The sequence below is a fragment of the Physeter macrocephalus genome, chromosome 9, assembly GCF_002837175.3.
Source record: "Physeter macrocephalus isolate SW-GA chromosome 9, ASM283717v5, whole genome shotgun sequence".
NCBI classification, from domain to species: Eukaryota; Metazoa; Chordata; class Mammalia; order Artiodactyla; family Physeteridae; genus Physeter; species Physeter macrocephalus.
This window is the reverse complement of record NC_041222.1, coordinates 25,031,668-25,050,386: the sequence shown is the minus strand read 5'-3', so window position 1 is coordinate 25,050,386 and position 18,719 is coordinate 25,031,668. Positions and strand designations below refer to the sequence as shown.

General features: G+C 48.7%; 1 protein-coding gene across 3 annotated transcripts in view; it reads left to right on the top strand.

Annotated features, from left to right (window-relative positions):
• The window catches only part of COL15A1 (collagen type XV alpha 1 chain), a 106,035-nt gene that overhangs the window by 66,079 nt on the left and 21,237 nt on the right, over window positions 1–18,719 (top strand). For 2 of the 3 annotated variants that reach the window (XM_055087076.1, XM_007101829.4), the window contains 14 exons: window positions 3,126–3,161; window positions 3,579–3,719; window positions 3,901–3,969; window positions 4,791–4,826; window positions 4,932–5,015; window positions 6,306–6,371; window positions 9,080–9,115; window positions 10,977–11,039; window positions 13,433–13,501; window positions 13,612–13,647; window positions 16,677–16,730; window positions 16,831–16,890; window positions 18,370–18,438; window positions 18,556–18,597. In XM_055087076.1, coding sequence (XP_054943051.1) covers window positions 3,126–3,161; window positions 3,579–3,719; window positions 3,901–3,969; window positions 4,791–4,826; window positions 4,932–5,015; window positions 6,306–6,371; window positions 9,080–9,115; window positions 10,977–11,039; window positions 13,433–13,501; window positions 13,612–13,647; window positions 16,677–16,730; window positions 16,831–16,890; window positions 18,370–18,438; window positions 18,556–18,597 — 861 coding nt within the window. The remainder of the gene's footprint in view (window positions 1–3,125; window positions 3,162–3,578; window positions 3,720–3,900; window positions 3,970–4,790; window positions 4,827–4,931; window positions 5,016–6,305; window positions 6,372–9,079; window positions 9,116–10,976; window positions 11,040–13,432; window positions 13,502–13,611; window positions 13,648–16,676; window positions 16,731–16,830; window positions 16,891–18,369; window positions 18,439–18,555; window positions 18,598–18,719) is intronic. The other variant, XM_055087075.1, reaches the window with a different exon arrangement.

The following is an 18,719-nucleotide window of genomic DNA, read 5'->3' as shown; positions in this document are numbered from 1 at the left end:
CACCCCTCCCACACACACCCTTCCCCCCACACCCCTCCCCACACACTCCTCCCTGGCTGGTCTCGGACTTAAAAATACCCACGCCCATGCCCACATCCGCACACAAACACCCTCACAGGCGCATTCTGCAGCTGCTCAGACACTCAGTTGTGCACAGAGCGGCAGGCTTGCCCAGACTAATTGTGGCAGATAAATGACATTTTTCTTCCTGGAATTTGCTGTGAGGCCTAATTTGTTGCCCTGTGTGTATATGATGTTTTCTGGTCAAGGAAAAGTAGACTCTAGAAGGACTTGGAAATTTGCATCTGGAGAGCTGGAGGAAAGCCTGGCACATGACATTTACCCCCCACCCCCATGCCCCCCAAAAAAGTAAACCAAGGAGAATATAGTCTGAATGTGAAATAACAAAAATTGCTAAAGAAAATGAATAATCTCAGGGATGTAACACCACATAAGATCCAACGATACATTTGATCCTTGATGCCCCTCCACAATCTCTGCTCAGCTTACACACCTCCAGTGACAGGGGACTTATTTCCTGCCTTCATATGTACAAGCTGGATAAAATCATCTGTTTCTGAGAAAGATAAATCAAGGTCCCTCATATCTTCTAGAACTTCCTTTGAAACTGCTACAAGGTGTACTCTTGATTTGAAAAGAGTCAGGAAGGCAATTGAAAAAGTACAGTTTTTTACCTTATGAACATCTTTTTCTTGAATGGGGTCAACTGGCAACACAATAATAATGTTTTCAGAGGATAGAGTCCAAAAGTCAAGAGATGGGACTAAGTTAACTTCTAGTTCACAATATCCCTGACCGTGATTTGACTTGTTACTTAAAAATGCATAAGGTTGGTACTTCCTTCAAGGACAGATTGCATCAGGCAGTAGAAGATGCTGTGGCTGGTCACACCCAAGAAAACCAGACACAGAAACTGTAGCCTGCAGATGGGGCAACAAAACTGGAACCCGATTCTTTCTGTTTCTGCCTGGGATAAAAGGTCACACTTAATTTTTCCCATGTCAGGCCAGCAGGCAGGGAAGTGACAGAGTCTAGCCAGCCAGGCTTGCTTCCTTTTGCAAGCACCCCTCTCCTCCCACCATCCCATAGAGTAACGGGATTCTTTCTGTGATTCTCTCTTCAGGTGTGTCTCTTCTGTTATTCAACCCTTCTTAGAGTACTTTCAGCAGTTATATATTTTTGTCTCTAAGGTCTCTAATTGATTTTTTCTTTTTAAAAAAATTATTTATGTATTTATTTTTGGCTGTGTTGGGTCTTTGTCGCTGCGTGCGGGCTTTCTCTAGCTGCGGTGAGCAGGTACTACTCTTCATTGCGGTGCACGGGCTTATCATTGCGGTGGCTTCTCTCGTTGTGGGATACAGGCCCTAGGCGCACAGGCTCTAGAGCGCAGGCTCAGTAGTTGTGGCGCACAGGCTTAGTTGCTCCGTGGCATGTGGGATCGTCCTGGACCAGGGCTCGAACCTGGGTCCCCTGCATTGGCAGGCGGACTCCTAACCACTGCACCACCAGGGAAGCCCTGATTCTCTTCTATAACCACTGTTCTTATTTCATAATAGTTTGTCCTTGTTTCTTGGCTGTAATATCCTCCCTTTTCTCCCTGAGAATATATAGTATTTACTTAGACTCCTGATTGGATCGTGTTCTTAGCCGTTTCCTCAGGAAACCTTCCATGGTTGATGTTGTTGTTTCTCTTTCAGAGTGTTGCCTTTCCTCAAATGTGTTTGAGGAATGTGTTTGTGTGTTTGCTTTAGAAATTGGAATCCCTCTTTAGTCTGTTTCCTGCCTCTATACAAATTACTAGGGAGTTGGGTGGTAGCTACTTCTGCAGGTTTCAGGAAGGTGATGGGAAGAGTAGGATGTGCTATCAGGCAGAGCACCTCAGCGGCTGATCTTAGGTGTTTGGGGTACCCCTGGATCTCCCAGGGTCCACTAGCCACCTGGGGCTCTGCCCTATGCCTTTGCTCCAGTAAACCACTCTTATTATCCTTGTAGCAGGAGTGGATGTGGGAGGTGAGGGGAGACGAGCAGGGCTCCATGGCTATCGAGCTCCAGAATTTCAACCTGTCTCCCTGTCAGGGCCACACCCTGCTCCTGGCTTCCACTCCTCCCTTGCCTGAGAGTTTTCTACCTGTGGTTTCTCTCCACCACCGAAGCCTCTGGCTTCAGCTTCCCATGTTTTCTCTTTGCCATTCCTCACTGTTTCAGATTCAGTATCACTCGCCATCTTATTTCTGAGCATGACTGTTTTGGAACTATCCACTCTGTCATTTCTATGGATTTGATATAGGAAGGAGAATCTGGCCCAGGGAAAGAGGGACTTGGGAGAAGGCACGGCCTTAGATGGCAGGTGTATCAGGGCCTTCTGTGTGGCCATGCAATTGCTGGCTTCTTCTCTTGCGGGTGCTTCTGTGGTTTCCTTGGAGGTTCTCTAGCTGGGGGCCCCCCGACTGCAGTCCTCTGATGTAGTGCAGGGTCTCCTGCGGCTGACCGCTCCTGACCATCAGCCCGCATTGGTCCTCCCCTCTATCTGAGCTCGCAGCTGGCTCCTTTCCTTGGGATCCACATCTAACCCCCCCAGGAAACCTGTACTGTGTCTCCCATTGGCAGTGGACACACAACCTGCTTTAGAGACCCCCCCACACCCATTCTGGGGCTATTTCAGCCAGCTTTTGGTCTTTAGATTTTTCCAGAAGAGAGCCAGCCATCATCCACATATCTCCAGAAACCTAGGGAATACATAGCAAATTCTTGAAGTCCCTTCCCTTGGCTTCGAGGAGGGGAATCAGGCCCACCCAGTACACTGACAGCTCTCCAAGGGAATTCTTCTTCTACAATCTCTTCCTGGTTAATCTTCAACTTCTCCTTTTCACTCTTGAGGTAGGCAATGAGATAATAGTTGGAAGATGGGTTTCACAAGCTTTCAGCATGACCTGCTTAGCAAACTCACAACTACAGTAATGGGCTCAGGTTTGAGACATCAGTCAGAACTGAGCAGGAAGAGTCCCATTTTAATGTCCTGTTACTTAAGAGTCTGCAATCCTGCATTTTCTTTTAAACATACCTAATGAAATATATATTAATTGGCCCCCATTTGTTTTTTTCAGGGCGCAAGAGGACCTAATGGCTCATTTGGTGAAAAGGTAAAAAATGAAAATGAAAAAGAAAAAGCTTTCTCCCCCTTCCTCCCCTCTCTCTGGGTTTAGTATAATTGAACTATTGGGCTAGAGTATTGAATATATAAATGTCATGGATCAGAGAGAAACATCTGGAAGGAACTGCTTGGGGAAGGCAGAACTGCTGGAGCAGAGTGAATAACCCACCAGGTTTTCTCCTTTCTCACCCCCTCCACCCTAACTCATTCAATGAGCGCCATTAGCTTGTCTCCAAGTGAAATGTCAATTGGCAAGATGGCTGTTTCTGTACAATTAAGTAGCGCTGATCAGAGAATCCAACAATCTAATTAAGTTCAAAGAACAATTTTCTGACTCAGTTGCGGATGTTGTTCCTTCCATGAGTGACTCCAAGGCTAGATAATCAGCCTGTCCCCTTCCTTACAGGGTGATCCCGGCAACAGAGGTTTACCAGGACCCCCAGGGAAAAATGGACAAGTTGGCATTCCTGGGGTCATGGGACCCCCAGGGCCCCCTGGACCCCCTGGGCCCCGAGGCCCTGGATGTGCAATGGGACTTGGATTTGAGGTACTTTTCCTCCTTTCTGTGGTTAAAGAACAACGTGCGCTAAGGACTACTGGAAAGGCCAGCTAACTGAACGCCAAGGTGGTGCTGATTCCCCTCTGAGCCCCAGCTCCCAGCACCACACCTGGCACAGGGAGGTGCTCGGGAACCAGTACTGAAATTCTCATTCTTCTTCCTTCCCTAGGATACTGAAGGCTCTGGGAGCGTCAGGCTGTTGCATGAGCCCAGAATCTCTGGACCAATGGCTTCAAGTGTAGGTTGACTTTTTACACCTTTATTTTGAGGATTGTCATGCTGTCACACTGGAGTGGAGAAGCTGTGGGGTGCCATCCTGGCTCTGCTACTTTCACTAATTCACCCTCTCTGCGCCTCCAGGTTCCAGCTGTGTGGTGGGGAGACCAGGTGCTCTTTATAGCTTGTTTCTTTGAGGAGTAGCACAGAGGTTTTGCACAAAACATCCTGTGGGAAAACTTGAAAATTATCTTTCTCTCTCTCCGCAGTCCCTTACCATCAAGCATCTCTGCTTCATTGCCTCCTTTCTGCTGCCCATTCAAGACTCACACTTTGCCCCGTTTCAGAATCCCTTGCTCCTAACAAGTACCCTTCCCCACTACATCTACCCCCTAGGGAGGTGTTGTCCATCTTCTTCTATGATACCTGCTCTCAAGAGGACCAATCCCCAGGATCTCATTATATTTGAGATCCAAGTGGTACCCAGAGCTGAGCACACCAGTGCAGGAGGAGCTGAGCCTCGCAAAGGGGAGCAGCACAGCCCCCTCCATGGTTGAATAGGAAGACCTCCCCCACACGCCAGATGCAGAGTGCTCTGGGTTCAAGGTCAAAAGGACACTCACCCCATGCTGGGAGAGGGCCTCTGGTCCTCTTACTGTCTGTGAGATATTCCTTCCTTCTGACTCTGTAAGGGGAATTTGCCCCTCATCTTTTGCTCCCATTATCTGGGACAAAATCCTTGTAAGAGCTTAGGGAGAGATGGCAAGATGGGAGGATAGATGGAGAGTGGGCAAAGTGAATAGAAAAAAAACCCAAAGAATATTTGTTTGTCTGTTTTGCCAGGGTCCCAAAGGAGAAAAAGGAGACCAGGGACCCAAGGTGAGGTCACAGATCTGAAGTGGGGGTGAGAGAAGTTTTCATCCTGGTTCTAGGAGCATTATCCACATATAGTGAATTTTTTTCCACTCTCACTGCTATATCCAGGGTGAAAGAGGGATGGATGGAGCCAGCATTGTGGGACCCCCTGGGCCCAGGGGGCTACCAGGGCGCATCGAGGTCTTATCTAGTGTGAGTATCACCAGGTGTCACCAGCATGGCTGCTTTTGCTAAAGGGGAGGGAAGGTTGTCCACAACTTCAGGGCCTTCAGGGCTGCTCTTTATGCAGGGGGCACGTAGTTGGCATCTGGTGTTGGAGTTCCTACCTGCCAGCATGGCGCACCTGTCTGTTCCTACCCTGGTACCACTATTGTCACACATAGTGTGTCCAGAACCCTCTCTTCTGGTTGGCAGCATTTGCAGTCAGGAGACTGAGTGTAACAGAGCTGTAACCGAGAGGCAAGGAACATAAGTGGGGGAACGAGGGAGGAAAGATGGTTTAGGTTATGAGAAATCAAGGAAGACTTTCTGGAAGAAGTCTCTTTGAGCAGGGACTTGAAAGCTAAGAAGGATTTACCAGGTAAGTATGGAGGACAGGACTTCCAGAACTCAGGTGGTCAAGACACTCTGAGCCGAAGCACAGAAGAGAAAAACATGGGTGTGTCCAAGGCACAGGGAGATGATGGACATGGGGGTGGGTGAAGAACGATGGAAATTTGGAGAGAAGACTGGGATGTGGGCTGGGACACGATCAAAGTCCACTGAATATTAGAACATCACATTTGTGAAAAACTGTGGCCCTTCCAAGAGAAATAATGTCATACTGGTACATGACAGAAAGACAAAAATCCCAAATAAGTGGAAAAAAGAATGACTAGAGGTGTGTTTTTTTTTTTTGAGTATAATTAAAAAATATCAAGTATAGGTAAGGGTGTAGTGAAATAGATAATCTCACGTACTTTGTTGGAAGTGTAAGTTGTACGGCCCCTTTAGACAGCTCTTTGGCAATCTGTTAAAACTAAAAATGTTCATACCGAAAACTTCCATATGGAAAGACCTCCATGCTGTATGATTGAGTGAAAAAAGCAAGTCGAAGAATAATACCTATAGCCTGATGCCATTTATATAAAATAACCACATGGACAAACACACACACACCCCCAACAACACTGTTTTCTGTGGGTATTAATATTAATTTATAATTATATAACATATAAATATAATATTTAAATATATACATTTAAAATTATAAAAGAAAAAGGCATTTATGTATGGTGCAATTTTAAGATTAATCGAAGAGGAAAGTGATAAGGCGGCTCAGGGCTGTGTTGTAAGTGGGAGGGATGGGTGTGTTGGCAGTGGGTGGGTATTGTCAGTGTCTGCTTGTGTCTGCCATGCGGGGTGACTTCAGTTAAAGCCTCACTGCCAGGAGCAAGGTGGGACACGTGCCACCCTCTGTCTCTTTGATTTTTCTCTTTTCAGCCTTTGATCAACATCACCCATGGATTCATGAATCTCTCAGACATTCCTGAGCTCGTCGGGCCTCCGGTGTGTATCCACAGCTGCCCTAGAGTGAGGGCCCTACCCAGACGCCCCAGCTGAAACTAAGTTGGGTTTGGTTTGGAATCCATTGAGCTCCCGAAGCACAGAGCTAGAGTGTCTTGAAGTAGTAGAATAGAAAGAGAGCTTTGCATTTCTGAGAAGTTGCTGTCACATTAATTTGTGCAGGGAGTTTTGTCCAATGCAGTGGAAGCTTCCAGTGCCTTGCATCAGAACTATGTGTAATGGAAATCAGAGAATCATAAGTAACAAATTGATTGATGTCTGAGCAGTGCTTTGGGCATGCTTTTATTTACATGATCTCATTTTCCAGAATGGGAGGAGCCTAGAGAGAACTATCCTTGTGCTGATGGGGAAACTGGCGCATGAGGAGGGAATGTGACTGGCTTCAGTCTTTCTGGCCCCATTTAGAGATCAGGAACACACAAAGATGCTACCTTATTTCTGCAAATCCACAGAGTCAGTCTATGACACAACGGGACCTAAGAGGAAGGAAGCTTCCTCCTGCAGTCTGTGCAATGAATCCACACTGCATCTTCCATATCCGCTGGTGACAGCTGGGGAGAGAGGAAAGAGCTCTGGCCTTAGGAGCCTTGGGTTCCAGCCCCATCTCCGCTACATAATGCTCTGAGACTCTCATCATCTCTCTGATAACACCTCACCAGCCTTTGGGGCAGCTTATAAGAGGTGATGGATGCGAAACTGCTTTGCAAACTGCGGCACTCTGTGGAAGCCGACACGGAGATTGAGGCTTATACTTCCACAGCTGCGTAGTCCAGATGTCTGCCGGGGCCACCCGCCCTGCAGTCCACAGTGAGGTTGGCCTGAACCTCTGCCATCCACATCCTGGGGAAAATTCAGTGCTCTCCCCAAGACTTCTGCAAATATCTGCACAATTCCTTTAGAGCCAGTATCTCCTTCTGCTGAGTGGCCTCTGTTGGTGGGTCATTTCACTGTCTCTTCTATACTACATCCAGTGGGTCTCCCTTTCCTTGATTTCTACTAAAATCCAAAACGCCCCAGTAAGCAAACCCTAAAGCAAACAAGCAAGTCATTTCACAAAGGTTTTTCTCAAACTATTGGAGGTTTAGAGTGTTAGGTGGCTTAATTCTAAAGCAAAACACAGACAGCCTAAGATCTAAAAATCAACATCTCTGTTCTAAGAGTCCTTGGGCCTTGTCTGCCCCCACCCCTTCTCTCTTTTCCCCACCTGAGAATCCTCCTTCTGTCCCAATCCCTGTCCTCTTCTTTGGCAAATCCAGGCCCTGAAGGGTCTCCTTCATCCCTAACGGAAGATCAAGATTTTCCTACTCAGAGGCAGTTCCCTCCCAGCTGTACCTTTATACTTTTCTACTCTACTATATGTACACCATATAGATATATGTATATAGTATATTATATGTATATATATATACATATAATATACATATATATATATTAGTCCTTTGTTGCTTCTGCATCCTCAGATTCAACCACTTTTTTGGATAAAAAAGTGCTGAAAAAAAAATTCCAGAAAGCTTCAAAAAGCAAAACTTGAATTTGCTGCATGCTGGCAATTATTTACATAGCTTTTACATTGGTTTTACAGCTATTTACATAGCATTTACATTGTAAATGTAAATTACATTGTATTAGGTGTTATAAGTAATCTAGAGATGATTTAAAGTGTATGGGTATATGGAGTATGTATGTAGGTTATATGCCAACACTACACCATTTTACATAAGGGCCTTGAGCATCCGCGGATTTTGGTATCCACAGGGGATCCTGAAACCAATACCCCTCGGATACCAAGGGACGACTGTACGGTATATTGAGAAAGTTGTTGCCATTCAGTTATATCTCTCTGTATATGTATTTTCTGCCAAACTCTTATGTCTTTAATAAGTATGTGGGTATCTGGGCTTGGAGGAAATAGAGTCCTGGCCCCATGTGGAGTGAACCACAAATTTCCTGTTTCCTGGAGCCTTTAAAATGGCTGGTCCTGGGCTTCCCTGGTGGCGCAGTGGTTGAGAGTCCACCTGCCGATGCAGGGGACACGGGCTCGTGACCCGGTCCGGGAAGATCCCACATGCCGCGGAGCGGCTGGGCCCGTGAGCCGTGGCCGCTGAGCCTGCGCGTCCGGAGCCTGTGCTCCGCAACGGGAGAGGCCACGACAGTGAGAGGCCCGCGTACGTCCCAAAAAAAAAAAAAAAAAAAAAAAAAAAAAAAGGCTGGTCCTTTAAAATTCTCCCTGTTACTGAGGGAAAAGAACTGAGTCTCACCAACTGCCCCCACTTCCACCCCCAAATACCCCAGCACACCCTTTGGGCCCACTCCTCAGAGTTTAGGAACTTGTTTTCTGAGAATATCTGTGGAGGTTGAGCACTGCATTCATTGCCCCAGAGGTTTCTGACGCTGAGTGATTTCATGGAAGAGGAGGCTGGGACTTAAAGTGCTGAGAGTCCTGGCTCGAGGGAGCAGAGGCTCCAGACTCCTGAGCAGTTCCTGGCTCTGTGCTAACTAGCGTGTGACCGCACGGTTCCTTCCCCTCCCGGGCCTCGGCATCCTCTGCAAAATGGATCCTGAGCCCCAGTGTGTGGCAACATGCTTGGGCCTTTGGAAGGTGCTGGAGGGAGTGGGCCCCTGAGGTACAGGTTCCTGCTGGCCTGGAAATGCTGCTCCTAACCTGCCTGCTTTGTCTATCTGTGTCACAGGGCCCCGAGGGCACGCCTGGGCTGCCAGGATTTCCAGTGAGTAGCACAGTAGCCATCTTCCTTTGTGCCCCGAGGCTGTGTGCATTCTGTTCCTTCTGCCTGGAATGCTGTTCCTCTCCATCTGCACAGCTGACCTCTAGCGCTGTCTTGTTCATGTAGCCTTTCCTCGTTGCCCCCATCTGGAGTGATCCTTCCCTCCTTTGAATCCCATAGGGCTTTATTTTCACCTCTGCTGTCTTTCTTTTCTGCCTTGAATAACAGTTATTTGTACCCTTATCGTTTTTTCTTCAACTGTACTGTGACCAGCTTGCAGGGGGTCAGATCTTGTTCATCTCTTTCTAGCCCAGAGCAGCCAGAGCCAGAGCTGGAGTCGGTGGTTGGCTTCCTATAAATGAGTGGATGAATCAAGCCTTTCAAATAGATAGAGTCCGAGTAGATAAAATCCCTAGAGAGAGAGGATGGTGGTGATGGAGGATGGAGAGAGGGGAATCATAGCCTGGAAGTCCAAAATTAATAGTCTGTGTGCACCACGCTATGGGGCTTCCACCATGGAAGGTGAAAATGCATTTCTGTGTAGAAAGTGATCAGTTTAGTCTGAAAGTTTGAGCCTGCACTGAAGCCCAAGGCTCCAGAGTGAAATCTGCAAAATTTCTCCATGCATTGCAGCTCTGAAAGGCCTAATGCCAATGGTGACATGCACTGCTTCCAGGATAAATGAAGGAAATTTATCAAAAAATGTAATAGAAATTTGTTGTTGATGGTAGAATTACAATGATCTCCTTTTCTTTTTTTTATACTTTTCTGAACTTCTACATTTTTTAAAAGGAGCGTGTGCTATGTTGACACTAAAAATACATGGGAACTAGACATTAAAAAACAGGAGAGGGTGGCAGCCATGGAGAAGACCTCTTAATTAGGAAGAGAAGAGGCCAGATCTGTGAGCTTGAGCTCCAGCCCCAGCTTGGCTGCTCCTAAGCCAGAGCATGTTCCAGACACATTTTTCTCTAAATGACTGGTTCTGTGTTCCCGAGGGAGCCCTAGGCTCCCCAGAAGAGCCTCTGGGACCACTTCAGGAGTAAGGAGGGGGCCACATAGGCAGGATCCAGGCCACTGCCGAGGCTCCATTTGACGTATTTTATACATTGGGCTTTTGTTTGACTTCACTTGAAAAAGGAGAATAAAAGGAGTTTCACTGCTAAAAAATAATAATAACAAATATTTGATGGCCACTGCATTAACCCAGAAGGTAGGGACTTGTGAAAAGGTAAATTGCAATAAAGTGTTGAAACTCTTTTTTAGGGGCAGACGTCTGGTTGTGTGAGTCATTGTCACAGATATTAAGTGTATGTTGGAGTTGAGACGAGGTCACCTCTGACCGGGTGTGCAGAATTTTGGTTCTGCAGAGAGAATGGCGGTGGCGGGCGGATGAGGGGTGCAGAGAGGCTAAGGGGGTAGGCTCGCCCCTGGTGGAGTGACGGGAGTGGAAGATGAGGGGCTGAGGCCAGCTGGGATCAGTTTGGGTGTCAGGCTAGGGTGTTTGGATCCCATCCCGTAGGTAGTGGGGAGCCAGAGAAGGGGCAGGAGTCATGGAGGGTGAATGATGGGGGCGGTGGGCTGCAGGGCGGCCCCGAGGACCCATGGGTGGGCAGGGGCGGTGCCCACTGGAGGGAACCACAGTTCAAAGAGGAGTGGAGCCTCCGGGCCTCCTCACACTCAGTGCTGCCTTCTTTCCACCAGACCACAATTTCTAGACCACTTAATATTAGGAAAACATCGTGACTAGTTGTGACTTCCACTGGCACTCTGTGTTCTTTTACTTTTTGGAACAACAACTTTGTTTAGTTAAAGCCTTTTAATCTTAACAAATAACCGAATACCCTCCAATGATTCCTTCTAGGGACCCAGAGGACCAAAAGGTGACACTGGTGTGCCTGGATTTCCAGGACTAAAAGGAGAACAGGTAAGAAGGGCCCAGCTATCTGGGTGGGATCGTGCTCTAGAATTTGGTAAATATTTCAAATGGGCTGAAAGTAGCTGTTAACTTTTCAAAAATTTGAGATATAACTCACACACCATAAAATCCACCCCTTTAAATTGTGAAATTCAGTGACTTTTAGTATATTCACAAGGTTGTGCAGCCATCACCACTACCTAATTCTAGAACATTTTCATCATGCCAAAAGAAACATTGTATCTAGTAGCAGTCACTCCCCGGCTGTTAACTTTCATGATCTCAAGGTTCTTCCAGGGTGAAGGTGGGGTGGGTGGAGAAACAGATTTTCATCATAGTTTAGAAAGAGAACTCAACCCAACGCTCCCTTGAACGCTGTGCTTTGCCTAACTGCCCGCGGGCACCTGCATTAGAGTGTGCACTCCCCGAGGGCAGGCACATCCACTTTCTTTTCTGTAGCTCCAGTACTTAGCACTGCGCCTGGTACACAAATGGTACTTAAAACATCTGTTGGATGAAAAGATGTATAAGTAATGAATACAATGATGCTAATATTTAGAAATCATTATTTTATTAAACTATTATTAGTATAAGCGGGGGCATTCCGCACTTGGATGGCAGTCCTGGTCCAGAAGTTTTGGAATGTTTAGCATGCAGAGCACTTCCTGAAAAGTCCAAGGGCATTGAAATGACCTTTTTACCCTTCCACATTTGCCTCTTAGAATTAATTTCCCAGTTGGTTTTTGTAGATAAGGGGAGAGTGACATCCATAAATGGATTGCAGTTATTCTGGATTGGATTCATTTATTCATCCATCCATTTATATACTCATCCAGATTACATCCATTCCCTAAGGTGTGCCAGCCAGTTTCCTATACTAGGCACTAGGGATAGAGAAATAAGATGTGAGGAACAGACATGCAGACAGCCAGCAGAGTGCATGGTCATTGCTGTAACGGGGGTCTGTATAAAGCCAGTGGGAGCAGCCCTGAGCCCGCCTTGGGGAGTCAAGGAGGGTGTGTGTGTCTCCAAGAGGAGGGAGCATTAGGCTACTTTCTTTCCTTCCTCCCCCCACCATTTTCCACTAGCCCTACGGAGGGGGAGAGAGTCTCCAGTGTCTGTTGGGCCACAGTTCCAGGGGGTGGAGGGTTCAGTGTGCTGGGTCTGAGTTTAGCGTTACATGGGACCATGTCTTGGGATGCCTTTTGCTGCCACGGGCCTACAGAGGTGGCGTGGGGTCAGGGCAGTTCTGGCTTGGGAGGAGGCCTGGTCAAGCAGGATTGGCTCTTGCTTTAAACTCTCTGTTTTCTATGTGGCAAGGTCGGGTGGATCTAGAGGGACCTACATGCCATCTCTCCCCTAATCCCCTGCCACTTTGAAAACTGGGAAGAGCGCCCAGGCAGGTCTGCTCTGATCCTTGCAGCCAACGTGCTTTCTCTCGCTCTGCCTCTGATGCTTTTGTGCTTGCTTCTTCTTGCTGCTGGCGTGCTCAGGACTGCTTTTCCTCACCAGCGAAGTGGTAAGATCCAAATATCAGGTGTGGGCTTGGGGGACGGAGAGGAGAGGCTGCTTGGCTTGCTTTGGCACCACTGCCTTGGCTGCTTCCAGCCCTGTTGAAGGGAGACTTTCGTGTGGTCCAGCCCAGTTCCCCAGGGGCTAGCATAGAAGTTTGGGGCCAGAGCCTTGAATGGTTCCTCTCCCAGGCCTTTTCTCTGGACATATATCTTCTTGGAAGCCTCCTGGGATAGTAGATGGCCCTGCTGAGCACAGGATTGGGGGCAGGATCCTCTGTCCCTGCCACCTGTCTACCCATCTCCCCTATTTCCCAGCGACTGAGATAACTTTGCCTGATCAAGTGAGCATTTGCACAGGAGCCTGGAGTTTGGAGGCAAAGTTCCACATGGAGACCCAGGGCCCCTGTGTTGGAGAGGCCTCCACTGTTCATGCTGTCATCACTTTCCCAATTTTAGCTGTTTTAACAAGACTAAGGATTCTAGGTGGGAACAGATCTCAAGTCGAGTTGTTAGGAAAGCAAGCCACCAAATATATTAGGAGCCAGAGGTTCTCAGGGGGGAGCCACACAGCCAGAGGTGGGACGGACCTTGTTGGTGCTGATTCCTGGAGGGTTGAGAGTGGGGATGCTGATCTGGCAGCAGCAGGAGCCCCAGAGGGGCTTGCAGGACCCCAACCTGTGCTTTCGGACAGTAACTGATGGTACACGGAGGGAACAGTCCAGAGAACATTTAATGACTTAGGAGGCTGTGCAGTATTCTAGCAAGAGGTCATGTCGGGCAGTGGGGCTGAAGAGGCAGCGTGAAGGCCAGAGAAATCATGGCGATGAGCCTCTGGATAAGGCGGTGAGGCGGAGGCCCGGTTTCATCAAAAGGTTCTCTGAATTGCAGGGTGAGAAGGGAGAGCCGGGCGCCATCCTGACGGGGGATATTCCTCTGGAAAGGCTGAGGAGCCGAAAGGTAATTAAAGGTCACCAGACCCTTGAAGGCACACATCTTCTACATCCTATCTTTGCTTCTGTCGCAAACCGTGTTCATCTGAGTGACAAGTCCGTGTCTCCCTGTTTTAGGGTGAACCTGGAGAGCATGGAGCCCCAGGACCGATGGTAAGCCGGAGTGTCTCGCCCCTGCATATGGACTGGGGTTTGAAGCATTTATCGTACTTTGGCTCAACTAGATTGAGTTGTCCCAGCTGTGAAAATAAAAAGGATGTGGCAAAATGTATCTGTGTCAAGGGTAGGTAGGCTAACTGCAATTAAATAAAATCTCAGTGGTTCAGCACAATAGCAGCTTAGTTCTCACTTACGCAGAGTCCACTGTGGTGGTTCCCAGTTGGGCATCTCCCCTCCAAGCAGTCACTCCGGGACCCAGGATGCTTGCATCCTGTGACTCTGCCCTCTGGTGGATTCAGGGCCACAATGGCATCTTCCAGCTGATAGGCTGAGGTTGGGGAGGGGGAAGAGACCATGGAAGATGATGAACTCCACTTCTGGCCAGACCTCTGATGCAGGAGGCGGGGGTGGGAGTGGGGGTGTGGATAGGTCTCAGAAATGTGGTTTAGCTGTGTGTCCAGAAGGAGAGGGGAAGCGGATGGTGGTGAGACCCACAGTTGTACGGGTCTTGCCAGCTAAAGATTGTCATTACTCAGGGAACCTGGGCCTTTTGGCTTCTGGTCTTGGATCTGCTGCCCATTTGCTGTATGACCTCAAACAAGTCCTCTTCTCTCTCTGGGCTTTTGTCTTCCCATCTATAAGTGAGGGTATTGAATGAGTACTAGATGACATGATAAGGTCCTTCTTGCCTTACTGCTCCAGAAATCTATAATTTTGGGGGGCTGCTGAACAATTTTTAAGCTCCAGTTCTCTCCAGATGAACCCTAAACTTGCCCCTCGTATATTTCTTCCCCAAGAACAAAGAAAACTCATAGAACATCCACCATGGGTCACACAGTGATGCTTCAACACAGATCATCTCATTTCATTTTCACCACCCTAAGAGGCTAATGTCAGAACCCCCATTTTATAGACCAGGAAACTGAGGTTAAAGAGGTTAAGTAACTAGCCCACTGCCATACAACTTGTTAGTGACACAGCAGGGATTTGAACCCAGCCTGTCAAACTCTGTGTCCAGGTTTTTCCCAGCACACCTCACTGCCTCCAGTTGACACCTTCATTCTTCTGAAACATTTTGAGCTAGAGAACTGCACGTTGGGGTTTGAATGAGGGGTTTGTTTGAAGCTGGATCTCAGGCCTGGGGAGAAAGGACCTCACATTTCTCTAACAGGCACGTGTCCTTGATGAATGGCCCGTAACCTCCAAGGTACATCCTTCAAAGGACCTTCTAAAGCCTTTGGTCCCTTAAGTCAGGCAGAATGGATGCCCTGGAGAGGTGTCCTTGGCCCTAGCTGCAGGCTAAGGCAGAGTGGGAGAGTCATGAGTTAACCACTGGGTGACACTTACTAATACCCAGTATGGTGGGAAATACTAATGGTTAGCAATGGTGGCCGGCAAGCTGCTGCAGATGGCCAGGGTGGTTATTGCCACTGAAGCCCGGCTGTGCATAGCTTGCCAAGCACAGACAGTAAGGGGGCACCTTCTTCTAATTTGCATAAGGTGTCATATGGGCTGTCTATGGCCCTCATGACTAGTATAGCTTACAACACTAGAGCCTTGTTACTCGAAGTGTGGCCCATGGACCAGCACCATCAGCATCACCTGCGAGCTCGTTGGAAAAGCAAAGCCTTATGCCCCACCCCGGATCCACTGGATCTGCATTTTGATGAGATCCAGGTGACTTGTGCACACTGATGTTTGAGAAGCCCTGCACTAGAATGTACCGCCACGTGGCCTGTGGCCTGTTAACTCCTTGCTTTTCTTTTCCTGAGAGTAACCTGGTCTGGGTACTTTACATACAGAGCCTGTCTCAACGCAGTCTATTTGCCATTTTTCAGGGTAAGTCTGAATACATTAATAGAGCAGGAAGAAGGGGCTTGATAGGCCCCAGGCTTAAACCAGTCATTCCCCTGGGAAACAGGACAGACCCAGTTACAAAACAGGAAAAGTGTCAACTGGAAGTAGAGCTTTTTCTGGGAAGAGGTGGTACACTGTATGCATCCCAGACACTGGAAGGCATGAGGGTTCTGGCAGGAGGTTGGAACAGGGCAGTGGCTCTGGGAGCATGGGGACACAGAAAGCAAGCACTGGAATGCAGTCCATGGGCAGGGGTTCATCTGGAGAACTGGGGAGCCAGGCCAAGATTCTGGTCCTTAGGGACAGGTGGGAGCAAGGCAGGAACCAAATCCTGAAGCAGGTTATTGGGCTTGGCTGGCATGAAGAGTGAAGCAGGGGAATATGGAGAGCCCTGGGACATAAGGCCTAAGGCAAAGGTCCATGTTCTGAGCTGGCCCAGAACACTGCTACCTGGGAGCTAAGGCCAGGAGCTACTGACCTCTTGCTTCTTTGTTAGCTCTGACTGGCTGAGAGGGTTGGGTCCAGCATCTGGACTGGGGTAGAGCCCTGCAGGAGGGACTGAGCTAGTGGGTCCAGCTGAGGACAGAGAGGCCAGGGGACAAGGAGCCAGGCAGGAGGACATTTCATAACTTCTCCTTGCCCTCTGTCCTCCTATTAGTGGTTCATTGTCACCACTGCCCACAAAGGTAGGCTGGATGCCCCCCATCTCCCTAGCCCTTGAGTTTCTGTTCTTTCTTTTTTAATTGAAGTATATTTTACATACAGCATTGTGTACATTTAAGGTGTACCTGTTGATTTGATACATTTATATATTGTAATATGATTGCTGTTGTGGAGATAGAAGCTCTCTCACATCACATAATTATCATTTCTTTTTTGAGGTTGGAATAAATAAGATCTAGACTCTTAGCAGTTTGAGGATTATAATATTAATACAGTGTTGCTGTCCATATTCACTATACCGTGCATTAGCTCTCCAGGACCTAGCTGTCTACTAGTTGCAAGTTTGTACCTTAAACCTCACCTCTCCTATTCCCACACCCTCCTACCCCTGGTAACCACCATCTTACTCTGTTTTTACAACTTTGGCTTTTTTAGATTCCACATATAAGTGACATCATACAGTATTTTTCCTCTTTCTAATCTGGTATTTACTTTGCCTCCAGGGGCCCAAAGGACCACCAGGACACAAAGGAGAATTTGGCCTCCCTGGACGACCCGTAGGTGTTGGGGTTTCTCATATTGCATATGAGGGAGGACATGCGGGCCAGGGCGGCCTGCGGGCAGTGGGTGTACTAAGGCCTCTCCTATGGGTTTCAGGGTCGCCCAGGACTGAATGGCCTCAAAGGCACCAAAGGAGATCGAGGGGTCATGATGCCGGTGAGTGCCACACCAGGGACGCAGCCCCATGCCACCCCAGGCACACGGCCCCAGGGCCAGTGTCCAGAGGAGGGGCGGACGAGTGCCAGGTCCAGTGAGCAGGGCTCGGGGACAGAATGCTCAAGAACGTTATTCTTCTTCCTCTGCTGCCACTTCCAAAGATCCTCCAGCCCAACCCTGTCCTCCGGCTTGCTCTCAGGAGGTCCCTGCCACCAAATCCACCTTAGTGGAGCATAAGCTTCCTCGTCCAGACCCCAGAGGGAGGGTGGGAGAACACGATCTGGGCTTTCTCAAGAAGTCTGCTTTCAAATCCCAGGTCTTCTGACTCGGGTAATATCCCATCCTTCATGAGTTACATAGTCCTGGGGGTTTCTCATGTTGCTGGGGGTGCTCGGTGAGCGCTCTTGAGAGCACGCGGAAGGTCGATCAGCTGTGTAGGCAGGGCCTCACAAGATGACAGACACCGGAGCATCAGCAGGGTCCCACGTCTGCAGCAAGGAAGCCAGCATTTATTGAGCACCTACTGTGTACCAGACACTCTACAAAGTGCTTTTGAGGACAGGATCTCAGTCTTGATAGCAACTCTCCTAAGAGAAACTCAGTGGCATTCTTGTTTTACACAGGAGGAAACTAGGGCCTGTACAAGTTAGTGACCCACTGAAGGTCCCCCATTTGCTGCATGCAAATGCAGCTCAAAGTGTGTTGTTGCTTCTGTTTGCGCCGCTTTGTATGCCTAGAAATGCAGAAATGCAATCGTATTGAATCACTGGGCACTGACTCACTCACCAAGCCTACCGGGGCTCCAGGTACAGCAGACACCGGTGCCTGCACTTGAGTGATCACATGGAGCTTCCTCGTGGGCCGGAGGCCTCTCACCTGTGGTCATAGCCTCCCCCTCTCCCTCCCCTCCTGCAGCTTCTGCTGCAGGTCCAGCTTGGGCTCCAGGCTTGGTGGAGAAAACATTGCATGGTGCCAAGGCCAGGCTGACGTGGCTCTGAAAGTGACTCTGCCATCTAACAGGAGTTGGCGCTTATTGTTACATTTATGAGGGGCTCTCCCAGGCACTGTATCCTGGGAAGGCCTCACTCTACCCGCCCCTCCATAGGAGGGATGTGTCGATAAGAGGTGGTGAGCTCAGTATCCTCTGAGCACTGCTCTTGGGGTCAGAATCTGGCTTCCAGTCTCCATTCCGCCATGAATTGCTGTGTGGCCTTGAGCAGGTCACTTCCCCTCTCTGGCCCTCATTATGTCCAATTGTAAACCAGCGATGATAATTGCTCTGCTGTTGTGAAGATGCAGCGAGGCCACGGATATAGGTGTGCTCTAGGAAGAGGCTGGCCTACCCATGGGAAGAGTTAGTTGGCTTTAGAGGACCCTCCTTTCCTCATTGTGTCTCCAAACCCTGGGGAAGTGTCCTGCAGCTGCCTCTGAATTCATAACAACCCGAACTCAGGAATGGCCTTTCTTTCCTCCCTTTAGGGCCCACCTGGCCTACCTGGTCCTCCAGGCCCCCCAGGACCACCTGGAGCTGTGATTAACATCAAAGGAGTAAGTTGGTAGTGGGGAGGTGGGGGAGACCTGAAGGAGGCGCGGGGAGCGGCCCCAGAGCAGCCTAAGCTCGGGTCGGGAGTCCTGATTCCCTCCTCCCCTTCTGACTTCCCACAGGCCGTCTTCCCAGTTCCAGTCCGGCCACACTGCAAAACGCCGGTAAGTAGCGTATAGTCACTGCCTTATAGAGCAGGCTTTGGCATAGAAAGCAACTCAGAGAAGATGAGTTTTTGTCTTGAGCCCCTTCTGTCTGTCAGTGTCCTCTTTGATGTCTTCTATCA